The 23,464-nt window shown below is 36.7% G+C and overlaps 1 protein-coding gene across 1 annotated transcript in view; it reads right to left on the minus strand.

The window, feature by feature from the left end:
• Nucleotides 1–3,380: 3,380 nt before the first annotated feature.
• LOC123877249 (plastin-2) overlaps nucleotides 3,381–23,464 on the minus strand; it is a 68,344-nt gene continuing 48,260 nt past the window's right edge. The window contains exons 2-15 of the mRNA XM_045923808.1: nucleotides 19,863–19,949; nucleotides 19,346–19,489; nucleotides 14,284–14,365; nucleotides 13,619–13,772; nucleotides 12,939–13,102; nucleotides 12,230–12,339; nucleotides 11,715–11,909; nucleotides 10,956–11,169; nucleotides 10,389–10,519; nucleotides 9,888–10,035; nucleotides 9,457–9,608; nucleotides 9,119–9,220; nucleotides 8,552–8,721; nucleotides 3,381–3,771 (exon numbers count right to left, since the gene is read on the minus strand). Coding sequence (XP_045779764.1) covers nucleotides 3,438–3,771; nucleotides 8,552–8,721; nucleotides 9,119–9,220; nucleotides 9,457–9,608; nucleotides 9,888–10,035; nucleotides 10,389–10,519; nucleotides 10,956–11,169; nucleotides 11,715–11,909; nucleotides 12,230–12,339; nucleotides 12,939–13,102; nucleotides 13,619–13,772; nucleotides 14,284–14,365; nucleotides 19,346–19,489; nucleotides 19,863–19,949 — 2,187 coding nt within the window. The 3' untranslated portion in view covers nucleotides 3,381–3,437. The remainder of the gene's footprint in view (nucleotides 3,772–8,551; nucleotides 8,722–9,118; nucleotides 9,221–9,456; nucleotides 9,609–9,887; nucleotides 10,036–10,388; nucleotides 10,520–10,955; nucleotides 11,170–11,714; nucleotides 11,910–12,229; nucleotides 12,340–12,938; nucleotides 13,103–13,618; nucleotides 13,773–14,283; nucleotides 14,366–19,345; nucleotides 19,490–19,862; nucleotides 19,950–23,464) is intronic.

A 23,464-nucleotide genomic window follows, 5' to 3' on the forward strand; every position in this document is an offset into this window, starting at 1 on the left:
TAACTAGTTATTTTGTAAAGATTTTCATTTTTTTGTATTAGTAAATGTATCAATCAATCACAATTTAATTATTTTATTTAATAATTGTTTTCCTGCATTATTATTATTTTTTTTGCTATGTTGGGCGGGTCCACGGAAATCAATAAAGTAAAAGAAAGGTTACTGAAACAGATTAATTTAAAAAAAACTTGAAATTCTTGAGGGTTACTCGAAAAACTAGTAGTTTTCGCCGTCAGGTGGACTGAGTTTAATGGTTCCTAATGACATTTAGAAAGTATGTAATGCTTTTAAAGAATGCATCAATTTAGTTGTCATCCTGTAAGAACCTTCTTAAGAGGAGTCTCCCCGTCACTCGCTCCATACAAACGTAGTTCCAATTTCATTTGAATATTAAGCATCCAAAGTCCATGAAATTTTGCAAACATATTCTAGAAACTAATATCTATGCCTGTGGTTTTCCAGATTTCTGTTAAAATATTCGGTTTCAAAGTTACGCGGTCTTAAAAATGCTCATACAAATCTTTGAGCCCCTGTAGTTTTAAAACTACATATTTTTAGAAAAATCTAAAACAACACAGGTACAGATATTAGTTTCTAGAATATGTCTGCAAAATTTTATGGACTTTGGTTGCTTAATATTCAAATGAAATTGGAACTACGATTGTAAGGAGAAAGTGACGGAGAGAGCCCTGTTAAAGAACTGCATGTGATCACTTACAAAATAAAAACAGCAGTTTTTGTCTATTACGTCCACAAATTGTTATTTTAACCTAACCCGCACAACATAGCAAAAAGTTTATCTAGGAAATGTAAATTCTGAGATTATTTTGTATAAAATAAATGTGTATTATGAAACTGCTTTATATTTCTGTTGAAGCTCTCCCATTTATGTATGTACTCTGTAGTGTATGATATATTGATATGACATGTAAAATAATTCATTTTTTGTTGCCGGCTATGGATTGAAATAAATCATCACAATTTTATTCAAAAATGACTTTCATTTCTTCTACATTCCTTTATTTTGCTCTTATTGGATACTAAGGGCCGGCGCACATATGGCGGAGCGCAGCGCAGAGCATGGCCGCGAAGTTTTCTAATCACGTGACACGCGAATTTCTACCAGAGAATGCGCGGGATTGCGCGCGGATGCGCGAGTATCCGCACGAATGCACAATTGATTTTAGATATTATTTCAATGAGGACAATATCGATAATATTTTGATTGTGAAAAAGGCTCTGCGCTGCGCTCCGCCATATGTGCGCCGGCTCTAAGTCACGAAGGGTTATAATATTTTATATCTCATTAACATTGATAGAATCAAGAGTCGACACAATAGCTTCAAAGTAAAATGGACTTTAAATATCTTGGTTTAAAGTTAAAGTTCGTCCATACATCTACACCCAACGTTCCAGGTGGAAACGTTCTGAAATTAAAATCGGTGATAATGAATTTTCGACTTAATACAATAGTTTTTAAGTCCATTTTACTCTGAGGTTATCGTTTCTGTAATTCCTCGAATTCTATCAATGCGCGTTGAAGAGATGTAAAAATTAAAATGTCATACTTGACCAGAGAACGGGCGGCGGCAGCATGGAAAGACGTCACACTGAACGTTACTGTAGCAACGGAGCAGCTCCTAGAGATTTCTAAATAAAATCCATTCTTTTCTAAATAAAAAAATGTTTCCATCCTTGTCCTCATACGCATGGCTAAGGTTTGGAATACTCTTCCACATCTGTTTCCTACCAATTACAATCCAGGTATCTTTAAAACAAGATTGAATAGGCATCTTCTAGGCAAGCGCGTCCCATCTTAGGGTACATCATCACTTTCCATCAGGTGTGATTATGGTCAAGCGTTTGCCTTTATATAATTTAAAATAAAACAAATCCAACACTGCTGATCGTATAATATACTCGGAGAAAACAAACGTATTTATTAACTAGGGAAACGACGGGATTTGAACCCGAATCTTAGGAATTGTGCCTGCCTGATGCCTGATTGATAGACCAAAATTCATCAATTATTGGTTTAAAAATATATTTAGCCTTCAAACTGAAAAAGTTATAAGTATGTACTACAGTTGTAGAGTAGAAACTGTAGGTATCCAGCACATCACAGTGCAGAGCGCACCAGCAGCAGCACTACTCCGTCCACAGTATATCCATACTTAATATTATAAATGCGAAAGTGTGTCTGTCTGTCTGCTACCTTTTCACGGCCCAACAGTTTAACCGAATCTGACGAAATTTGGTACAGGGTTAGGTTATATCCCGGGGACGGGTATAGGCTACTTTTTATCCCGGAAAATCAAAGAGTTCCCACAAGATTCCCAAAAACCCAGCCGCTTAACCAATTTGTATGAAATTTGGTACCGAGGTAGCTTGCCTCCCTGTAATTGACATAGGCAACTTTTATCCCGGAAAATCAAACAGTTCCCACGGGACCTTTAAAAACTTAAATCCACGCGGACGAAGTCGCGGGTATCCTCTAGTAAATAATAATATGCAAGGTTTATAAACCACTAGGGCCTTAGAAACAAATCACAGGTTATGAAAAAGTTAAACACAGTTTGGTAAACACATTTTTATTGTAAACAAAATATAGAAAAACATACAAAAATAAAATCCCATAGGTTAGTGACTAAAATCTACACGTCCTGTAAATTAATATTTTAAGGCCTTTTAGCCCTAATATTTTTTATTCAAAACAATCATTCACATCTATTTACAATACAATAAAATAAATACTTATTAGTATAAATGCGAAAGTGTTCATTTAGCAGGAACACTAGGGTAAAAACTTGTTTCAAAGTTCAAGCTCGTCCATACATCTACAGCCACTCCTTGTAAAATTACAATCGGTGGTAGGTACTAAAATAACTCTAAACCAGGGGTTTTAGGTTCATTTTACTCTGTGTACCGATGCTTGAATTTTATCATTAGTGTGCGAGATGTAAAATCTTATACTAAGCAGTCACTGTTACCTTTTCATGGCTAAATTGATCTTGACGTTAGGCACAGAAGGTTGGGCCCTGAACGCAGATATAGAACAATTTAAACTCCGGAAACCTTTCCCCCCAAAAGTTTGTACAAAAAATTCATCGAAAAACATGGACGAAGTCGCGGGCAAAAGCTAGTTTTTAACCCCCGACCCAAAAACGGGTGTTATAAGTTTGACGTGTGTATCTGTCTGTGGCATCGTAGCTCCTAAACTAATGAACCGATTTCAATTTAGTTTTTTTTTTGTTTGAAAGGTGGTTTGATCGAGAGTGTTCATAGCATCGATTCAGTCGTTTGAAAGTTATCAGCTTTTTTCTAGTTATTACTGTAACCTTCACTTGTCGGGGGTGTTATAAATTTTTAATTTACACTTGTTAATAAATAAAAATGATTAAGGATTGTCATCAAAGCAATAATAAATAGTAAAATTTTTATTCATTAGCAGTAACAGACATAGAACGCACAGGTACCAAATTATCAGGCTTTGGTGGCAACGCAGGTTTCTCGATAATATTTACATGATCATTGAAATTGGGATCTGTATTTTCATCAGTATTCTCGTTCACTTCGTATACATAATTATTGTTGTCGAACACAGTAGATGCTAAATCGGTTTGTACGTGTAAGGGCGATTCTAATTTACTTTTTGCCAAATTATTATTATCCAATACTGGTGTTTCTTCGGATTGTTCCAATACACCATCCAAAGTGACTGGTTCGTCTATTTCGCTATTTTCTACAACTTGAACTGCAGTGGAGTCCGACCTGGTAGAGGAAATATTGTTAATCCTGATTTAAAATGTTTTACGAAGTAAATTATGGAACTATGATTTAACAGTGTAAGTGTGTAGTTGCTTAGGCATAGAACTAAGATAGAGAAATAGAAAGATTTTTATTTACATAAACTTATATAAGTGTTTTTAAATCGTTACTGAATCGTTCGGAAATCTGAATGCCCATCCTACCGAGATGACAGCAAGAAACTCGGCGGTTGCTGTTTTGAAATATTCAATTTACAATATTATGACTAAAATGTAAGTAATCATTAGCACTCCCGCGCATTGCTGCAACAAGTTTTACTATGAAATAAGATTTGATAAAATTTGATGGTATTTTTACAAGGCTAAGTTAAACGCGTCCCCATCATAACCCACATCATCACTTTCCATCCGATGTAATTGTGGTCAAGCGTGTGATAATGAATTTAGAAAAAAACATTTTTTTTATTATTGTAGCATTTTTTGCAATAATTACTAGAATGCTAATTCGCAAATCTTTACATAATATAATATTTATGATATTAGTTCGATATTTACATAATTTTAAGAAATTGATATATAAACATACCTTCATCGCTAGTCCTGTAACCAATATAAAGCAATCTGACACCGGACACAAGAAAAGAAACACTTAAACACGTATAAAAAGCACCCAAAAGCCACATGAAACAGATAGTGTGCATTGCTGCCGCCAGTTTACTGCAAAAAGTATTTTTTGACTTATCGCCAAAAAACATGTGAATTTTCAAAATCTGATGTTTCTATAAAACAATGCTGTGTAGGACCAATATTTTTATTTGGTCTTTAGTTTGGTACTTTTCAAGTTTTTTGGCGATAACTCAAAAACTAATTTTTGCAGTTAACCTCTTTTTTGAAATAGGACTAGTGGCTTAGATGAAAAGAAAATGTGTTTGCCGAAAGTTTTTGCTTGAGTTAAAATGTGAACCTTGCTTGAATGACGTTTTATGAACAGCACAAGTTTCATATCTAACTTTGGGCAATAGAATAAAGTAACCAATTTTGTGCTAATGAGCTTGATATTCTGTCAAAAACATCTCAATGCGTCGGAACTCAAATTATTGAAAATGGACGTGACACTATAAATCTTCTGATTCAATAATAATCGATTGGTGGAAACTACACTATGCTTTCGGGTTCACTGTAAGACTTCACAGTAATTATTCCGAATAGGGGTAAGTGTACAAATGAATGAATTACAAATTCTCATTTATATTATATCCATGTGGCATATATTTTTTATAATCGACGCTCAAGTTCACTAGTCCAAAAGAGAGAAAACTTTTTTAATAGATAGGAAAGATAAAATGAAAAATAAGTTTCAATTCCGATTTATTTATTTATATGCTTACATTATTTTAAACATTAATGACAGCTAGCATATCGCTATGGCTTAGCATAGTTTGTATAGTATAGGGGTAAAATAGCTCTTACTATTATTTTGTTTCGTATCTCTTATACTATGTTATGAGAGTTAACATTATTATAGCGATCAATATTAGTTGATTTCTTAAAAAAATAAATCTAAAATCGATAAAAAAATTACTAAACAATATAAAATGTTTAACAAAATAAAAATGTACATGTAAAAATTAAAACACTATTTTGTATTTAAAATAAATCGTTGTATCCCATGGGAATGTCACATATCAATAAATCTCTACGAAAATTTACCAAAAAATATTAACTTATCATAAGAAATATACAATGCGTACTTTTTTTTAATGGGATCTTCATAATAAGAATTATCAGTTCAAAATAAATGCCGATCGGGAATGGTATATTCGAGGAATGTGGGCATTTCAAATATTGAATGAAACGTTTTTTTTTTTTTAAATAAAAACAACTCTAATCTAGAGCTTCTCTCTATAAAAAGGATAAAATGTAGAAAAGCGCTTAATTTTCTTGTATAGTTTTAAAATTACCACGATTATTTATTGTTGCAGTTAAAAGTCATTTATATAGTAATTATATTTACCACAAATATTGACATTTAAGTACCATATCGTAGGAAAAAATTCCAATGCCTCAAAACAAGGCTTTGTAACTTACTATAAGGGACTATTTATTAAATACGCCATGCATAAAGGGAAATTGAGAGGATCCGCTTCATAGCAGTTAAAATAATTATACTATACGCAAATAGTAGGGATTTATTAACGAAATAATAATCGTTAAAAAAAATACTTATTTCAATGTGGCTAATTCTGTTGTATTTAAAAAAAATATTATTTCACTGAAAATTATAACAAGTTATAATATACAAAGTATACAACAAGTTAAAATAATACAAAAGGAACACGCTATAAAAGAAAAAAATAAAATTCATATGACGTAAATAATGAATAGTCCATATTATAAGCTGTATCCAAACAACATCCACAAATACCGACAATTGACTTTCCAAGCAATTCTTTATTCACAAGCGATGATTTTTGATTCGTTGTAAAAATGTATAAAAAACATTGACACTTTTTAATACTAACGTCGATAAGTACTAAATAAGCCTGGCATTACGTTATTTTCAGGCTTAGGCCTAAAACACACGTGCGACTGTCTTAATTTCTTCTTGCCGCGTTTAAATTGCGCCAATAAAGAAACGAATGCCCTCTCACTCGCACACTATACCTGCGTAAAGTGTGCGAGCGAGAAGGCCTGATCACCGCCGGCATTACTTCATTGGCGCGGGTATGTCTTGGCACTCCAATAAGTTATCCTTAACATTATATGCGCGTTACGTACACAATATATTTATTACAATCTTAACTAATTCCCACCCTAGCGATACAATTATGTTCATATTCGGGACATCACAATACAAAACAATTCCATCACCGGGCAACAGTATAAGAAAAGCCAGTTGATCAGCCGAAAGGAGAATCTTAATTATTTACACAGTATAAAAAATTGCAGTAAGATTGCTGTGCATATTTTGTAAGACCTGTGCACACAGATATTTCTTGTATATATAGGTGCAAATGCATTTTTTTACCTCAAATTTGACACTCCTTCATACAAGAAATATCAAGTTTGAGGTAATAACTTATTAGCTAAATCAAAGATATTCAGATATGGCTGGCCTCATATTTTGTATTGTAAAAGCGTGCAATTATTATAGTGCTCCCTTCATATAGATGTTTTAGAAAATTTGTTTTACAGCACTGCATGACCTAAACCCCGCACTTAAGGAACCTTTAAGTGTGACTTAAGTAGTCCATTTGCACACTGTGCAAAAATTACACTTAAGTCACAGATAAGTGTTATTTATGAGGGGGTTTAGGTCACACGAGACGCGAGCTATAAAATACTATGAGCACGTACCGTAATGTAATTTTATAAGTATAACATTAAAAAACATTTTACAACCTATTAATCAATGTAATAGTTCATAAAATGTTTTTTAAAACTATTATGATACATCTGTGTGGAGAAATACCGAAAAATATCGGTGTGCATAAGCTCAAATCATCATTGTACGACAAATGACGCAAGTGTGTGCAAAGCCTTTCGGATGACACGCTGCTTTATTTATACTGTGACCAACACCAATTCACATAATAACATATTTATATGTATAAATAGGTACACGGATTAACGGAATGTACGGACAGTCTGTTATAAAAAAATATTTTAGGCCATTTTAGAAGTTTTTTTTTTTTTAATTTTTCTTAAAAATATTTTTTTTTGTTAGGTGGGTCAAAATCAAGTAATTGTATTTTATTGGCCTATCAAAAATAACTTTAAAATATTTAGCAATATAATATATTATGTTTGTTCTTCAAAAATTAAGAAAATTTGGGAAAAAGTATACTTAAAAAATAATATTTTTTTAAAAATGGAATGAGTATGAGAAATTATTTTGAAGCACATTTTTGTAAACAATAATCTGCCTCTTCATAAGTTGATTTAAATTCGGACTTTCCCCATAATAAGCTTAATTTCGAGAAGAAACACAAACTATAAAAATAACAACTTTGCAATATTTTGTACAATATTATAGAGTACAAAATAAATTAATTAAGTTTTTTGCAATGTAATTAGGCAATGTGTTTAGATAACTATATTCTTATAAATAATTATGTATATAGTATAATAATAGTAATAATACATATCAATATGGCTTCCACAATCACAAAATAAGCTCAAATGAAAATATTTAATCTTGGGTCCGATTTATTTTACAGTCGGTCTACGGCGTAAAATAAATCAAGTCTCATAAGTCATACCGCCGCGCTTTAAAATATTTATTTATTATTTAAATAATTAAATAAAATATCAATTGATTCCTTGTAAAGGTTCGGATGACATAGGCTATATTTTATCCGAAAAAAATTGACCTAACGGATGTTACATCGAAAAAACATAACAGTAAATTGTTATTTTTTTTTTTAAATAACAATAGAAAAAGCGATAGAAAAACAATTTTACTATAATATCGCGTTTATTAAGACAAACGTAGTCTGGTAATAGATTTCAACTTTATCTTGTTCAATAAAAAAGTATTGTATCAAATTGAATATTCGATTTTTTTTGAAGGTATAGTATAAGGATCTATATTTTAACGAAACAACTTGGATGAAGTGTTTAATTCATCCAACAACCATTTATTATGTCAAACAAATGTAAAATTATTCTCTTTCCCATTATAAAATTAGTGAACTATTATTGAAAGCACGGCGGTTTTTGTTTGTATAATGGATGGGTAAAAGGGGGGGGTATATTGTATAATATAGTATGGTCCATCTTACGCATGCGTGGGCGCGTCCATGGTGGGGATGTAGTCGAGGGCCATGAGACACGCGAACACTGTCATGATCATCTTGGGCTTCCTCTCGGTGATGTCTTCGGGAAGCGCGTACACTCTCGCGCCGCAGCGTCGGGCCATGGAAACCGCGTATTTCGCGTTTGCTAGGTTCTCCTGTGAATCAATTAAAAAACGAGATTTAGATCAAATAAACCTCCGACTCAAAATTAGTCACAACAAATCAATATTTGAGTAAACTTCAAAATGTACTATAAAATCTCAAAATGGAAAGAAAAGCGGTGATAGCTGGTTCAGATATCAGCCTCTTACACGAGGGTCGGGTGTTCGGGCATCTCTAACTTTTTTTTAACGGTAAAGGAAAACATCATGAGGAAAGCAGCATGCCTGAGAGTTCTCCATGTACTCAAAGGTGTATGAAGTCTGCTAATCCACACATGGTCAATATGGGCGGTTATATGTCCAAAATCCTTCTCATTCTAAGAGGAAGATCCATTCTCTGTAGTGATTCAGCAATGGGTTAGTAATGATGATGATAAGGGTGAAATCATACCTCTTCGTTGCCTCCAGGCAAGACTAAATCGTAGTTGATAGCGCCCGGTTTGATTGCGTCGATCAGATCCAGCACCACTTTACCGTCCGCCAACACTTCATCCTGACAACAGAAGATGAACAGAACATCAGTGCGTTTTATCGTAGAAACATAAGTAAATAGTCGAAAGTTGATAGATAGCAGACAGACAGACAGACAAACTTTTCATAATGGGTTTTTGCTATACCTAAGCAAAAACCCATTATGAATGCGAAAGTGTGTCGTTCAATAATTTTGGTGAATTAGCTTACATCCCAGGGATGGATCTAAGAGTGCCTGCGGTTTTTTCATTGCCTTACCTGGAAGCTCTTAATCGAAGAGGTTTTGCCAGCAGATTGCAGTTTATTGTTGACCCATTGCACAATTTCTTTCTCTATGATAGGGTTGCCGGTATTGGCGAGCCGCGTTAGTACGGACAACGTGTACGCGCGCATCAACTGCCAGATTAGAGCTGGGAATGACGAAAAATATATGAATATAATATAAATCAAAAAAAATTGCATTCGATTTGAGAACATTTTTTTTTTTTCGAAGTCAGTTAAAAATATTTTTTTAACAGAAAAACAAATGGGAAGAAGAATAACCTCCTTTGCCAACTGAGGTCTTTTCTCACACCTCTAAAATTGCTTGATGTATTTGATGGTAGGTGGATCATGTAGATACGTGAAATTATGTCCCCATAAAAATATGAAAAGTATTTTTTTTTTCCAATTCAAAATGTGGTCATTACCTAAGGTGAGTGTGGCGTTTCCTTCATTGATGTCAGCACCGGCGATGCCCACGAGGGAGAAGCCAAGTTGTCTGCCCAACTCCACGGCGTAGTTACAGTTCTCAAGGCGTTCCATGAATTTGCGCAGCTTTGAGAATTGGCGATGCACCTAATAAAAATAATAGTTTTCAATATCCATACGTACTGAATTTTTATATGAATGAATCAGATATGAGGAGATTCGTAGGAGAGTCAGAGTAGCCGATAGCTCAGTGGGTGACAATGGTCAGGGCATATAGTTCAAAAACCCGATAGACGATGGGGTTCCAAGGTGTTGGAATGGCGACCTCGTCGGAAAGATGGACGGATGACATTAGGCGAGTTACAGGGAGCCGCTGGATTCAGGCGGCACAAGACCATAGTGTGTGGAAATCCCTACAAGAGACCTATGTCCAGCAGTGGATGTCTGTCGGTTGTTGATAATGATGGTAATGATATTCAATTTATGAAAAATGATTTTACCTTCTTCCAGTTGACGATGCCGGGTTTAATGATGTCGTATAGTTGGAAGATGACGAGTCCGTCCGTCAGGTCAGAATACAGCCAGTTGACGTGAGGCGCCACGCCCATCGAGTTCATCCAGTTGCGGTACGCTGCAAATTAGAATCATAATAATATTAACACCATACCAATACTATACTTTTTATTTTTTTATTCATTATAGGTAAGCACTTGATCACAATCACACCTGATGGAAACTGATGATGTGGCCTAAGATAGGACGCGTTTACCTAGAAGATGCCTGTTCACTCTTGTTTTAAAGATACCCGGATTGTAATTGGTAGGAAACACAGATCGCGAAAGAGTATTCCTAACCTTAGCCTTAATGGAGTGAGCTAGAAACTTGTTACTCACCCTTTTTCTCCCGGGTCCCGTCCAACTGGTGGTAAATTCCTTCATCAGTATCAGCCCTCTGTAGGGCAGGGTGTTGGTTGAACAGATTAGCGTAAAAACCAAGTTCACTTGGCCAACCACAACCAAATAGTTCCTATATCAGATGATGGAGAGAACTAGAAACTTATCACTCACTCTTTTCTTCCCTTGTTTCGTCCAACTGGTGGTAAGTTCCGTCGTCAGTGTCGGCCCTCTGCAAGCCAGGGTGTTGATTGAACAGGTTGGCGACAAAGGCCAAGTTGAGCTTGTAGACCCCGCCGACGACGTCCGCGGGACTGACGAACGCGCGACATTTGAGCTTGGCAGCTTGTTGCAGCATGACTTCCGCACGCCGAAGGAGATCTGTCTCCTGTAAAATGTTATCAAATGATTATGAAATTGGATGGAATTGAATGAACTATTCTTCTTCCTGCGTTGTTCCTTAAATTTTGAGGATCGTGGCTCCCCTTAGATGCAATCGTTACTACGATGTTCCTCAAATGCTCTTCATTTCTTGCTACGTGGATTGCATCGCAGATAGGTGTGTCGACCGCTTCTTTTATTTGGTCTGACCAACGTCTCGGGCTGCGTCCGCGGGGTCTCTTTCCTGGACTTCGAATTGACTAATAGACTTACGCAAAATCATCGAATGAACTTTAAGAAAAGCACACATATTTTTGAGCAACTCAGATTGACTCAATTCAAGGTTCATCATCTCAGTCTGGTTTGCTCAAATAGATACGAAGTTTTAAAGTGTGGTACAGCTTTGTATTTTATCAAAGAATACAGTCGATATCTGGACAGAACGATGGTTGGTTCCACAATCAACAAATACAATTTAACAGAGTATGACTATTTGGGTACATAAAGAAAGAGTAACCGGTCAACAAGTCGCATGGATTTTTAGAAACATACCCGTAGCGCTTCAAGAGTGACGCCGGCATCGTCAGGAGCGATTTGTTTGAGCAGGTAGGAGTAAATCTCCGAGTCAGCCACGTCTTGCTGGAAGTTTGTGCAGCGACGCGTCACGCCCGCACTCTGCAATTGGTGGTTGACCCAACGGAGCAGGATTGCTTCGGGTGATAACGCCAATAGATCCTCAATTCTTTCCTGGAATTAAAAAATAAGTATAGATTACATACAGATCATTCAATCAATAATATTACAGTGTGAGACAAGTTAGTCCATCTGATTCTTAGTTCTCGTCTAAAGAGACTGAAAGGTACTATAAAGTCGCTGTTATTATTCATCAATGACGTCATAACAAAATCAACATGGCAGATGAACTAACTTTATTTTGATCACTCTTTGATATTTATGTTGAATAAAAAAGGTTTATAAAAAAACTATATAACTATATAAATTTAATATCGGTGAGTAAACTATACAATGAAGCAGACAAAAGTAATACTTAATTTTTTTAAACTTACCTGATCATTAAGCAGTTCTGTGAGGCCTGGGCAGTGTTCAAGTGTGATCTGGTTGAAGAGACCGATGCGAATGATCTGCCACAGCAGACCCAGCACCAAGTGAGGTTTGCCTGCAATAAAAAATGTTCTTACGTTAGTAAATCTCGGATAGACTAAGGCCAGCCAGCCAGCCAGCTGGGGGAGGGTATGTGGGACCCACCGGCCGAGAGGCGACCGGAATACCCACTAAACCCCAGCGGCGCCCTTGCGCGTCGCCTAGCGGCTGGGTCACGGGAACACCGAAGCAATCAACCGCGACCCAGCCAGCGACATCCGCCGAAGCGGATCCTCCTCCGGGGACCCACTAGCGAGGTCCCCTAACTCCAAGTCTGAGGCGCACCAATGAAGTGATTGACAATTTTACTTATGATACCAATTAATTGAATATATGTAACTGAATTTGTACTACTGTGCATTATTTAAAACATAGCCAGGTACGCGCGATACGTGCTGGCTCACTCATATCGCATTGCCCATCTCGCTTAGTTTTTCGTCTATCTCGTTTGCACTTGTAGGCATGCATATCACGCTGGCGCAGGCGCACAGCACACCGCGCAGCTCAATGTTATTTGTAGAAAAAACATCGCACCAAAAAGTTAGCTTAGGTCTTAGCTGAACACTGTAGCATAGCTCAATGTTGATTGGTAATTCTTACTACTTGTTCGCTTACCTTTGGCCAAGTCATGTGCGTCGATGTTGACGATGTTGCAACCGATGGCCTGGGATGACACCAGCGCGAGAGTCAGGTTTTCATGCTTCGTGTAGAGCGTGAGGTTCTTTTTGTTGATTGCACGCTCGTCTATCGTGTCTGGGCAGGAGTGGTTGATGACTTTGCTGGAAAAATAGAAAGTAACTATCAGACAAATCTATACTGATTTTATAAATGCGAAAGTGTTTCTGTGTTAACTGCTAGCCTTCCACGGCCCACCTGTTTAACAAATTTTAACGAAAATAGCTTGCAACCCAGGGTTGGATATGGCTACTTTTTGTCCCAGAAAATCGAAAAATTCCCACGGGATTTTCAAAACCTAATTCCGTCGTTGAAATCATTGGCATCATCTATTTAGTACAGAGATAGCTTGCAACCCAGAGAAGGATTTAGGTTAATTTTTATCCCGGAAAATCAAAGAGATCCCATGGGATTTTTAAAACCTAATTCCACGACGTTAAAATCGTTGGCATCATCTATTTCGTACAGAGATAGCTTGCAACCCGGGGAAGGATTTCAGTTACTTTTTATCCCGGAAAACCGAAGAAATCCCACGGGATTTTTAAAACACCAAAACTTATGCAGACGAAATCGCTGGCTACATCTAGTAGTACAATAAAGAGGATATTTTTATAACTCACCACAAAATAAGTCCATCTTTAAGTTTTTCATACAGTTGTTTGCCTTCAGGGTCTATGGGTAGGAGGTGCTTTAAATCTGGATCATGTTCCAGGTTACTATTTATCCAACCCGAGAAGGCCATCTGTTCCTCCAGACGTACGGAATGTGTTGTGCCTGTAATACAAAATATTTATAATAATTAATTAATCTAAAATGGGTAGGATATACTGATTGACTTATATACATTATACATGTATCAACATAGCTCGATATTTCAGAAATTCCGCAGATGTTCAAGGGTGGCGGTTATCACTTAACATCAGGTGACCCGCCTGGCGATTTGAATTTTCCCTTTGCCGTTTTTGACTAGAAAATTTTATATCTCATGCAAAATTCATTCATCCGGCTCTCTCGGCGTGAGATGCGGTTAGAGGGAAAGGGTGATACGCAAAGATAACGTTGTTTCCTTCATCTGTGGAAAGAGCACTATTTGAACAGGGGTCCTAAGACTTTTAAACTACGCAATCGATTTTAATGCGGTTTTCACCAATAGATAAAGTGATTCAAGAGGATGGTTTATAGTTTGTTTGTGTTATTTTGCGATAATCTACATTGCACCCGTGCAAACTGGGGCGAGTCGCTAGTATTGCAATAAAATTATTCTCCGAAAGTCAAAAGTACTCACCATCGCTCGATGCTTCGCTCATGCCACCCAAATGTTCAAGGTTCTCCTTTTTACTGACCGCCTGTTTAAATGTGCTCGATACCTGAAAAATTATGTTCATTGACAATAGTTATTTGTTCAACAAGATAGCAGAGTTTGTTATAAAAACGTACACATTCCATACTAATATTATAAATGCGAAAGTGTGTCTGTCTGTCTGCTACCTTTTTACGGTCCAACAGTTTAACCGATGTTGATGTTTGGTACAGAGTTAGCTTACATCCCAGGGAAGGACATAGGCTACTTTTTATCCTGGAAAATCAAAGTGTTCCCACGGGATTCTTAAAAGTCCATCTGTTTAACCGATTTATGTGAAATGTACAGAGACGGGTTGCATTCTGGAAATTGACAGTAGCAACTTTTTATCCTGGAAAATTAAGGTTCCACAGGATTTCAAAAAAACTAAATCCACGCAGACGAAGTCGCGGGCATCACCTAGTTGCCAATAAATGAACTAGCCTAGAAGCGCCCAACGCCCTGCGAAACACCCGCGTCTCCCTAAACGAGGCCTTACGCATTTCAATGAAGTCATTCATCTCAAAACTGAGTAAGTCAATAAATTGAGGAAATTGTTACAATGGGCTACGCATCACTGGGAATTAATAGTAAATAATGTCCGTTTAACGCGTTAAATAGGCTCTATTAGACTTGTTATGGGCCCTCTGATTGAATAGCTTTTTAGTTTTATTCATATTGGAACTATGAAATCGATTAACATGCTTCACAGACTCAATAATCTTCTTTGTATGTGCTAATAACCGAAGATAGACAAGTCAATAAAACAATAAATTGATACGACTTTTTATGGTCTAATATTATCCATGTCTGTTGGTTTATTTCTTCTCTTGGCTCAGTCCGTAAACCGATCTTGACTAAACTTGGGCTGAAACCGAAGATAGGCAAGTTAATAAAACAATAAATTGATACAAGACAATGTCTATTTGTGTATTATTTTCCTTTTATCGGCTTAATTCGTGAACTGATATTAACGAATCTTGGCCCTAAAATCGTGGAGATGGACATATACTTTTTCATAACGGGATAACGAATAATTCCCACGTGATTATTAAAAATCTTCCACGCGTTCAAAGGCTAGCTGTTATACCATCATTAAAAAGCTTTACAGCGATTTACTATTTTAAGGCAAATCGTTTGAACGAAAACTCCAGCTTTTATGGGCCTTATTAGATTAATTTATTTAAGTAGGCTTTTTAGGGTTCCGTACGCGAAGGATGCCAGCGGGACCCTAATTACTAACGGCCGTATTCACAAACGTTACTATGAGGTCCCACAGTAAGCTCGAACGCATAATGTAGGTACCACCAATCAAATCATTGTAAATTGACGTGATACAGTCATCTGATTGGTGGAACGGACACTGTGCGTTCGAGCGCACTATGAGACCTCATAGTAACGTTTGTGAATACGGGTGTAGGTCTCCGCTGCCTATCCGTCCGTCCGTCTGCCTGTGAGCGGCTGTACTTCGTGAATCGTAACAGGTAGAGAGTTGAAGTTTTCATATAAATTTCTATTGCCAACAATTAGTAAAATTCAAAATGCCCGCCAGGAAAATTAAAAAGTATTATTTCTTGTAGGATGGTACGGAACCCTTCGTGTGTGGGTCGACTCTCACTTAACCGATTTTTATTTTACACTTCATTAATATAAAATTGTACACGATTTAATATTATATTCGTTCTGTCGGTACCAGCGATCAATTAGAACGATAAATCGTGACGAAAGTTCAAAGGGTTAAACGCCTCGCTGATTATTAACAGTAATGTGCTTAATGCCTCTTAAATGGTGCCTTGTTGAGTTATTAAGTTTAAAAATCTTGGTTAATAAAATGAAATTAAATAAATTAATAAATTTTTATTTAGGACTAGCTGATGCCCGCGACTTCGTTCGCGTGGATGTAGGTTTTTAAAAATCCCGTAGGAACTCTTTGATTTTCCGAGATAAAAAGTAGCCTATGTGCTAATCTAGGGTATAATTTATCTCCATTATAAACTTCAGCCCAATCCGTCCAGTAGTTTTTGCGTAAAGGAGTAACAAACATACACACGCACACACACATACACACAAACTTTCGTCTTTATGATTCTAAGCGACACAGCACAAAGTAAGAGAATTATAGTAACCTAAAACAACAAACAGAAATCACGCGAAACACTACCTACAGACAAACTTCGAAACTATATTATACTTTTCAGCAGCTGGTAATAGTTATAATAGAAATCGGCGCATCTGTTTTTGACGAATTTGGTACAGAGGTAGCTTGCATCCCAGAGACATAGGCTACTTTTTCTCGGAAAATCAAAAGTTCAAACGGGATTTCGTGTAAACGTGTAAAAGTTTAAAAATTTCATTTTAATAAAAAAAAAGTAACAACCTTTTAATAGATTGAACTAATAAGATGCAGTCACATTCTAGTTTCTAGCGAGTCTATGTTCTGAACCCTTCATACTTAGTCATAATTGATAGTTTTATCGATTTGCGGGGCTTCGGTTATTGCTACCGACTACCGAGTAGGTATACCGACAGAGATAATACGCTGAAGCGATTATATTGCGTACTACATGCGGTCACATTATTGAAACAGATGGGATTACGCCATAGAAAGTGATTGGTTGGACGGTGTTTAACCCTTTATACTTAGTCATAATTGATAGTTTTATCGACTTGCGGGGCTTCGGTTATTGCTACCGACTACCGAGTAGGTATACCGACAGAGATAATACGCTGAAGCGATTATATTGCGTACTACATACGGTCACATTATTATTGAAACAGATGGGATTACGCCATAGAAAGTGATTGGTTAGTAAGAGTTTAACCCTTCATACTTAGTCATAATTGATAGTTTTATCGACTTGCGAAGCTTCGGTTATTGTTACCGACTACCGAGTAGGTATACCGACAGAGATAATATGCTGAAGCGATTACATTGCGTACTACATGCGGTCACATTATTGAAACAGATGGGATTACGCCATAGAAAGTGATTGGTTGGACGGTGTTTAACCCTTTATACTTAGTCATAATTGATAGTTTTATCGACTTGCGGGGCTTCGGTTATTGCTACCGACTACCGAGTAGGTATACCGACAGAGATAATACGCTGAAGCGATTATATTGCGTACTACATGCGGTCACATTATTGAAACAGATGGGATTACGCCATAGAAAGTGATTGGTTGGACGGTGTTTAACCCTTTATACTTAGTCATAATTGATAGTTTTATCGACTTGCGGGGCTTCGGTTATTGCTACCGACTACCGAGTAGGTATACCGACAGAGATAATACGCTGAAGCGATTATATTGCGTACTACATACGGTCACATTATTATTGAAACAGATGGGATTACGCCATAGAAAGTGATTGGTTAGTAAGAGTTTAACCCTTCATACTTAGTCATAATTGATAGTTTTATCGACTTGCGAAGCTTCGGTTATTGTTACCGACTACCGAGTAGGTATACCGACAGAGATAATATGCTGAAGCGATTACATTGCGTACTACATGCGGTCACATTATTGAAACAGATGGGATTACGCCATAGAAAGTGATTGGTTGGTGGGTGTTTAACCCTTCATACTTAGTCATAATTGATAGTTTTATCGACTTGCGGGGCTTCGGTTATTGCTACCGACTACCGAGTAGGTATACCGACAGAGATAATACGCTGAAGCGATTATATTGCGTACTACATGCGGTCACATTATTGAAACAGATGGGATTACGCCATAGAAAGTGATTGGTTGGACGGTGTTTAACCCTTTATACTTAGTCATAATTGATAGTTTTATCGACTTGCGGGGCTTCGGTTATTGCTACCGACTACCGAGTAGGTATACCGACAGAGATAATACGCTGAAGCGATTATATTGCATACTACATGCGGTCACATTATTGAAACAGATGGGATTACGCCATAGAAAGTGATTGGTTGGTGGGTGTTTAACCCTATATTAGTCATAATTGATAGTTTTATCGACTTGCGAGGCTTCGGTTATTGCTACTGACTACCGAGTAGGTATACCGACAGAGATAATACGCTGAAGCGATTATATTGCGTACTACATACGGTCACATTATTATTGAAACAGATGGGATTACGCCATAGAAAGTGGGTATTTAACCCTTTATACTTAGTCATAATTGATAGTTTTATCGACTTGCGAGGCTTCGGTTATTGCTACCGACTACCGAGTAGGTATACCGACAGAGATGATACGCTAAAGAGATTACTGGCATACTACATGCGGTCAGAATTGAAACAAATAGGATTACGCCATAGAAAGTGATTGGTTAGTAGGTGTTTAACCCTTCATACTTAGTTATAATTGACAGTTTTATCGACTTGCGGGGCTTCGGTTATTGCTACGAAGTTACTATACCGACAGAGATAATACGCTAAAGACTAAAGAGATTACATAGCGTTCTACATGCGGTCACAATTGAAACAAACGGGATTACGCCATAGAAAGTGATTGGTTTAGTAGCTAGTTCAATTTAGCGTGCTGTGTTCCCAATAATTAACCAGAGCACGTCATAATAACGATAATATGGTTCATCATCATCATTACTATACTGCCGTTTACGACGTGCCCTGTAATAAACTCCTAAGGGAGACTGATCGAGCAATGGTTCCCAGTTGGAGTTTCCCTGAGCGATAAGATCTTAAATGAGGAGATCCGCGCAGGAGAACCACTATTACTAACGTAGCACAAACCATTAGCAAGCTAAAGTGGCAATGGGTAGGTCATGTCTGTCGTAGAGGCGATGGCCGTTGGAACCGGAAAGCCTTCGACTGGAGACCGCGTATAAATAAGCAAGCATAGAGTGGGACGCTCTCCCTCGGTGGGATATAAAGAGCCTGGCGGGTGTGGCTGGATGGCCACACCCGCCAGGCTCCAGGAAAGGCTGAGGACCGAGTGTTGTAGCGCTCTTGCGAGTGGGAAGACCCATGTCCAGCAGTGGACGTCCGTGATCAATAGGCAATGGAACTCGTGCTCACCTGTTGTGCTTTAAGATTTCCGCAGAGATCCTCGAACTCTGATAGGGAAATGCCGTTCTTCCTCATGTCGCCGTTCATACTGCCGTTGACACCACGTCCCGTCTTTCTGCCATTGTCGTTGTACTCTTCGATCATGCATCGCACCTGAAGTTAGAAAATGAATTTTTTATAAGACGACACCGAACGAAGATAACGAGCTGTCTACGTTTCATAAAATTTTACAACACCAGAGGTGTCCCTAAGAATGAGAATGTTAAATATGTATGTAATAGGAAAAAAGAGGAGAGGAAGATCAAAGAAAAGGTGGATGGATTGCGAGAAAGAGGATATGTGTGGAAAAGGGGTGGAAAATGCGTTGACGTATGACAGAAGTGAGTGCACATAGCCTAGGATAAAGGACAAGAAGAGAGGCGTTCCTTATACAGTACAGACTTTTGAGGAATTTGTTTATCCGTCCCTTGAATAGCTCGATATTGTATTTTTGCCAGCACCACCAGCCCCAGCAGATGGAACTCACCTTCCATTGTGGGATTTTGTATCCAACGCCGTCAAGGGCGTCTTTGAGCTCCTTCAAGTCGATATACCCGTTGCCGCTGGTGTCCAACTGTAACAACGTACAAATACTGTTATGACCTGTGTAATCCTTTTTTTTTTAATAAAAATAGCGAGCAAACGAGCAAGCGTGTCACCTAAAGTTAAGTGGTTACCACCGCCCATGAACATTTGCAGTACCAGAGGGACCACCAATGCAATGCCGGCCTTTCAGGAATTTGTTGGTCCGCCCCTTATAAGAAGTGATAGTGAAGTTAGGTTAACCTGAAGGCCGAAATCTTAAGCACTAGGTTAAGATTTCGACCTCCCATTCGGGAGGGTCTAGGTCTATCAACTTTTCTATTAATACAAAGCTCCACTAAGAAATGATATTCAGAAATTGCACCCAAGCGAAGCCGGGGCGGCTGAACTCTTTAAATATAATATTTTAAGATAAATTGAAAAGGAAGGAATCCCTGTTATAAAAACACGGAATATCAAATCTTAAGTTTACTTAGGATCTGTACAAATAAAACGAGGCCGCCCTCCTTTATAAATACGGAGGTAGTGACCTTTTGTGTAACATTCATATTCCAGTTTCCTCAAAATATATAACTATTTTAATTTTTCTGAAATATTCGTATTTATTGCGCATCCTACGTTCATCTAATATACATAATTCATTGCATATACATAATCTGACTATATATAATAATCTATATATATATGTAAAATAATGATAAAAGAAAAATCAGAGTGAGAAAGGGGTTTGTATCCTTTGGCTATACGAATACATAATAGAAGTGTTAATAAATAAAATGTAAGTTAATGTAATACTTATTAATAACTTTGAATTAGGTTATCTTATAATAAAGCATAGGTTTCGTTCCACTCGCTTTACCAAGTAAACAAGCATGTAACGATAAATTGTTTTTTATCCGATGCAGGTCATAAATTATGTATTGCAGATACCTCAGCAATAAAGGAAATCGATTTCAGTGTTTCTTATACACGACTGGAAACAAAAGTATAAATTAGCTTTTAATTTTTTTTATCTGATGTTTGAGTAACTAATTTTCCTCATTCCTCTCCAATTAAGCGTGAAGCCTGGAAATGAAATGCGGTACCAGTTTGCACCGACAACATTTCGGAGAAACCCCTCAAATAGAATATGGGTCCTTTGAGAGAGTATTAGATGCTCTCATATGTTACACAGGAGAAGAATTTTGAAAGTAACTGAACATAATAATATGTAGTTGGATTCGTTTGCTTTTTTATGCGCATGCGCACAAATAAACAAAAGTCACTCACTTTTTGTGGTAAATATATAAAAAGAATTTAAAATTTGACATTGGCGCGCGCAAGGCTACCATTGAAATACCCTAACATGTATGTGAAAGGCAATCATCAGGAAGGACGCCGGATGCAGAAGGAAACGGCACGACCCAGATAACTACTGCGACAGTCTACTAAGACTATTGCGCCTATGAAGAATTGAGATATGGAGGCATCATTGAGATCTTGGATGTCTTGGAGATCTTCGGATCAATATCACTTTCGATATATTAATTTTTCGATCGATTATTATTTAAATAAAAAATTATGCGATAATATTAAAGTTATATTAAAGTTTAAACCTTGTTTCCTTTCCAAGCCGGCAGTTCAAGACCACTCGAAGGTTATATGGTAATGAAGTAATTCATTGCACTTTATTTTGGCGCCAGTAAAGCCTTTCAGAAAGGTTAACCAGATTACTATATTTGGCCACAAATGTGAGCGGTTGTCTAGCGCTTTTTCAGGGATTTGGGTTTTTGTTGTCCTTATTAGGGAAGGTTTATTGGTCTGATCTGCCCAATCTACCCAGGGTTAATCGAACGCACTTTAGAGGAGTTCGCAGTATTTTCACTTGTACGTTTAGTTTAGAGCATTTTACCAACTCAACGCCGAATTCCTTCTAGCCTGCTTATTTTAGCACCATTTTGTGCGCGTGCGACACTGACAAAGCACGACTGACATCACCATAGAAGTAAATTAGGCCTTAGTAGTTTTCTATGACGGTCTCCTGAAAATAAACTCCACGTAGACTACGGTGGCGATGAAAAACCTAGGTACGTACATCGTCATGATTGCTAACATGAATACTTTTCAGCGTATCTTTTCCTTTGCCTAATGACCATGATCATCGCGTAGAGATGCGATACACCTTAGGTATACAAGGTAGATCCTGGAGATTAGTTTAGGAGTTTTTTAAAGGGTCTCTTTGGATTTGTATGATCCAATTTTATATTGGATTACAAGTACTTACTAAAGTGTTTTTTCTTGTACAAATCTTAAGAAAAATAACACAAAATTTTACCAATTTTAATAAAACCTTCGTAATTTATATGAATTACGGCAGTTGAGACTTATTCGCGACATAACAGTATCGATTGATTACCGTGGACAATCGAACAATCACTTATTTATCTAACATTAAAACCGTAATCAGATTAGTCATCGTGATATTGCTGTATTTAGAAGTCGTTAAATCATTCCTAGTAATAGTAGCTTCTAGAACTTGTCAACATGTTTACGAATCCTTTTATAATTGAGAATTTTTAGAGAACGCTCTCGAATAAATTTACGAATACGTATATCTAACTTACGTCCGTAATTTTGCACGCTCGAAGAAAGACACGAATACCTATATTAAATTTCGTACTTGTTATTGAAGTTATTAATTTAACATAACTCTATTAAACAAGTAGAACTATGTTAAAAGATAAGATAATAATCCGCAATGTTTATGCGGTATACAGTCTCTGAAAATTTTAATTTAAAAATCCTTTACGTCTGAAAAAATAAAGACTCGACGATTCGCAAAAAACGGAAAAAGGGTTTAGAAAATGGCATCTTGTTTTATTATTTAACGTCTAGATGGAGATCATAATATTATTATACAGTTGCGAAGATCATACTACAGTTACGAGCATTAACTCAAAAATTTATGGTTACGAGTAATTTATACGAAAGTGAAAAACTGAAATTCATATTTTTTTCAATATGGCCACGGTACGTTAGCACCGAAATGTGGTAACAAGGTCATACATTCGTAACTTGTTAAATAAACATAAGAGGAACACTTGTTATAATTACCGTGAAGTACGTTACATATTTTTGGGTAAGGTCTGACGAAATCACAAACACAATCTTTATGATAAATTATTACACTTTTATTTCATATTTAAATTTATTAACTTTTACATTTGTGTCAAATAAATGTTGTTCCTCTTACGTTAGTATATTTTCGAATGTCGTCGTTTTAAAACCACTCTTACAGGTAACCTCTCCACGTTTATTAGCCACTCCCCTTTTTATCTTATCGTTATCGGCCAATCCAAATTGTACAATGAATAAACTTAGTGACTAATATACAAATCATCAAGCTCGTTTAACAAATCATCTAAGTAATAAAGATGTTTTCATCTTATATATTGATTACAAATATTATCCTTTATTATGCTACAATTCATCAACTAGAAACTATAAGAATTTTATATACAGTACGTTTATCGATCAGATGTTGAACAACTTCAGCCAATCAATGAC

Source organism: Maniola jurtina, chromosome 23 (assembly GCF_905333055.1).
Source record: "Maniola jurtina chromosome 23, ilManJurt1.1, whole genome shotgun sequence".
NCBI classification, from domain to species: Eukaryota; Metazoa; Arthropoda; class Insecta; order Lepidoptera; family Nymphalidae; genus Maniola; species Maniola jurtina.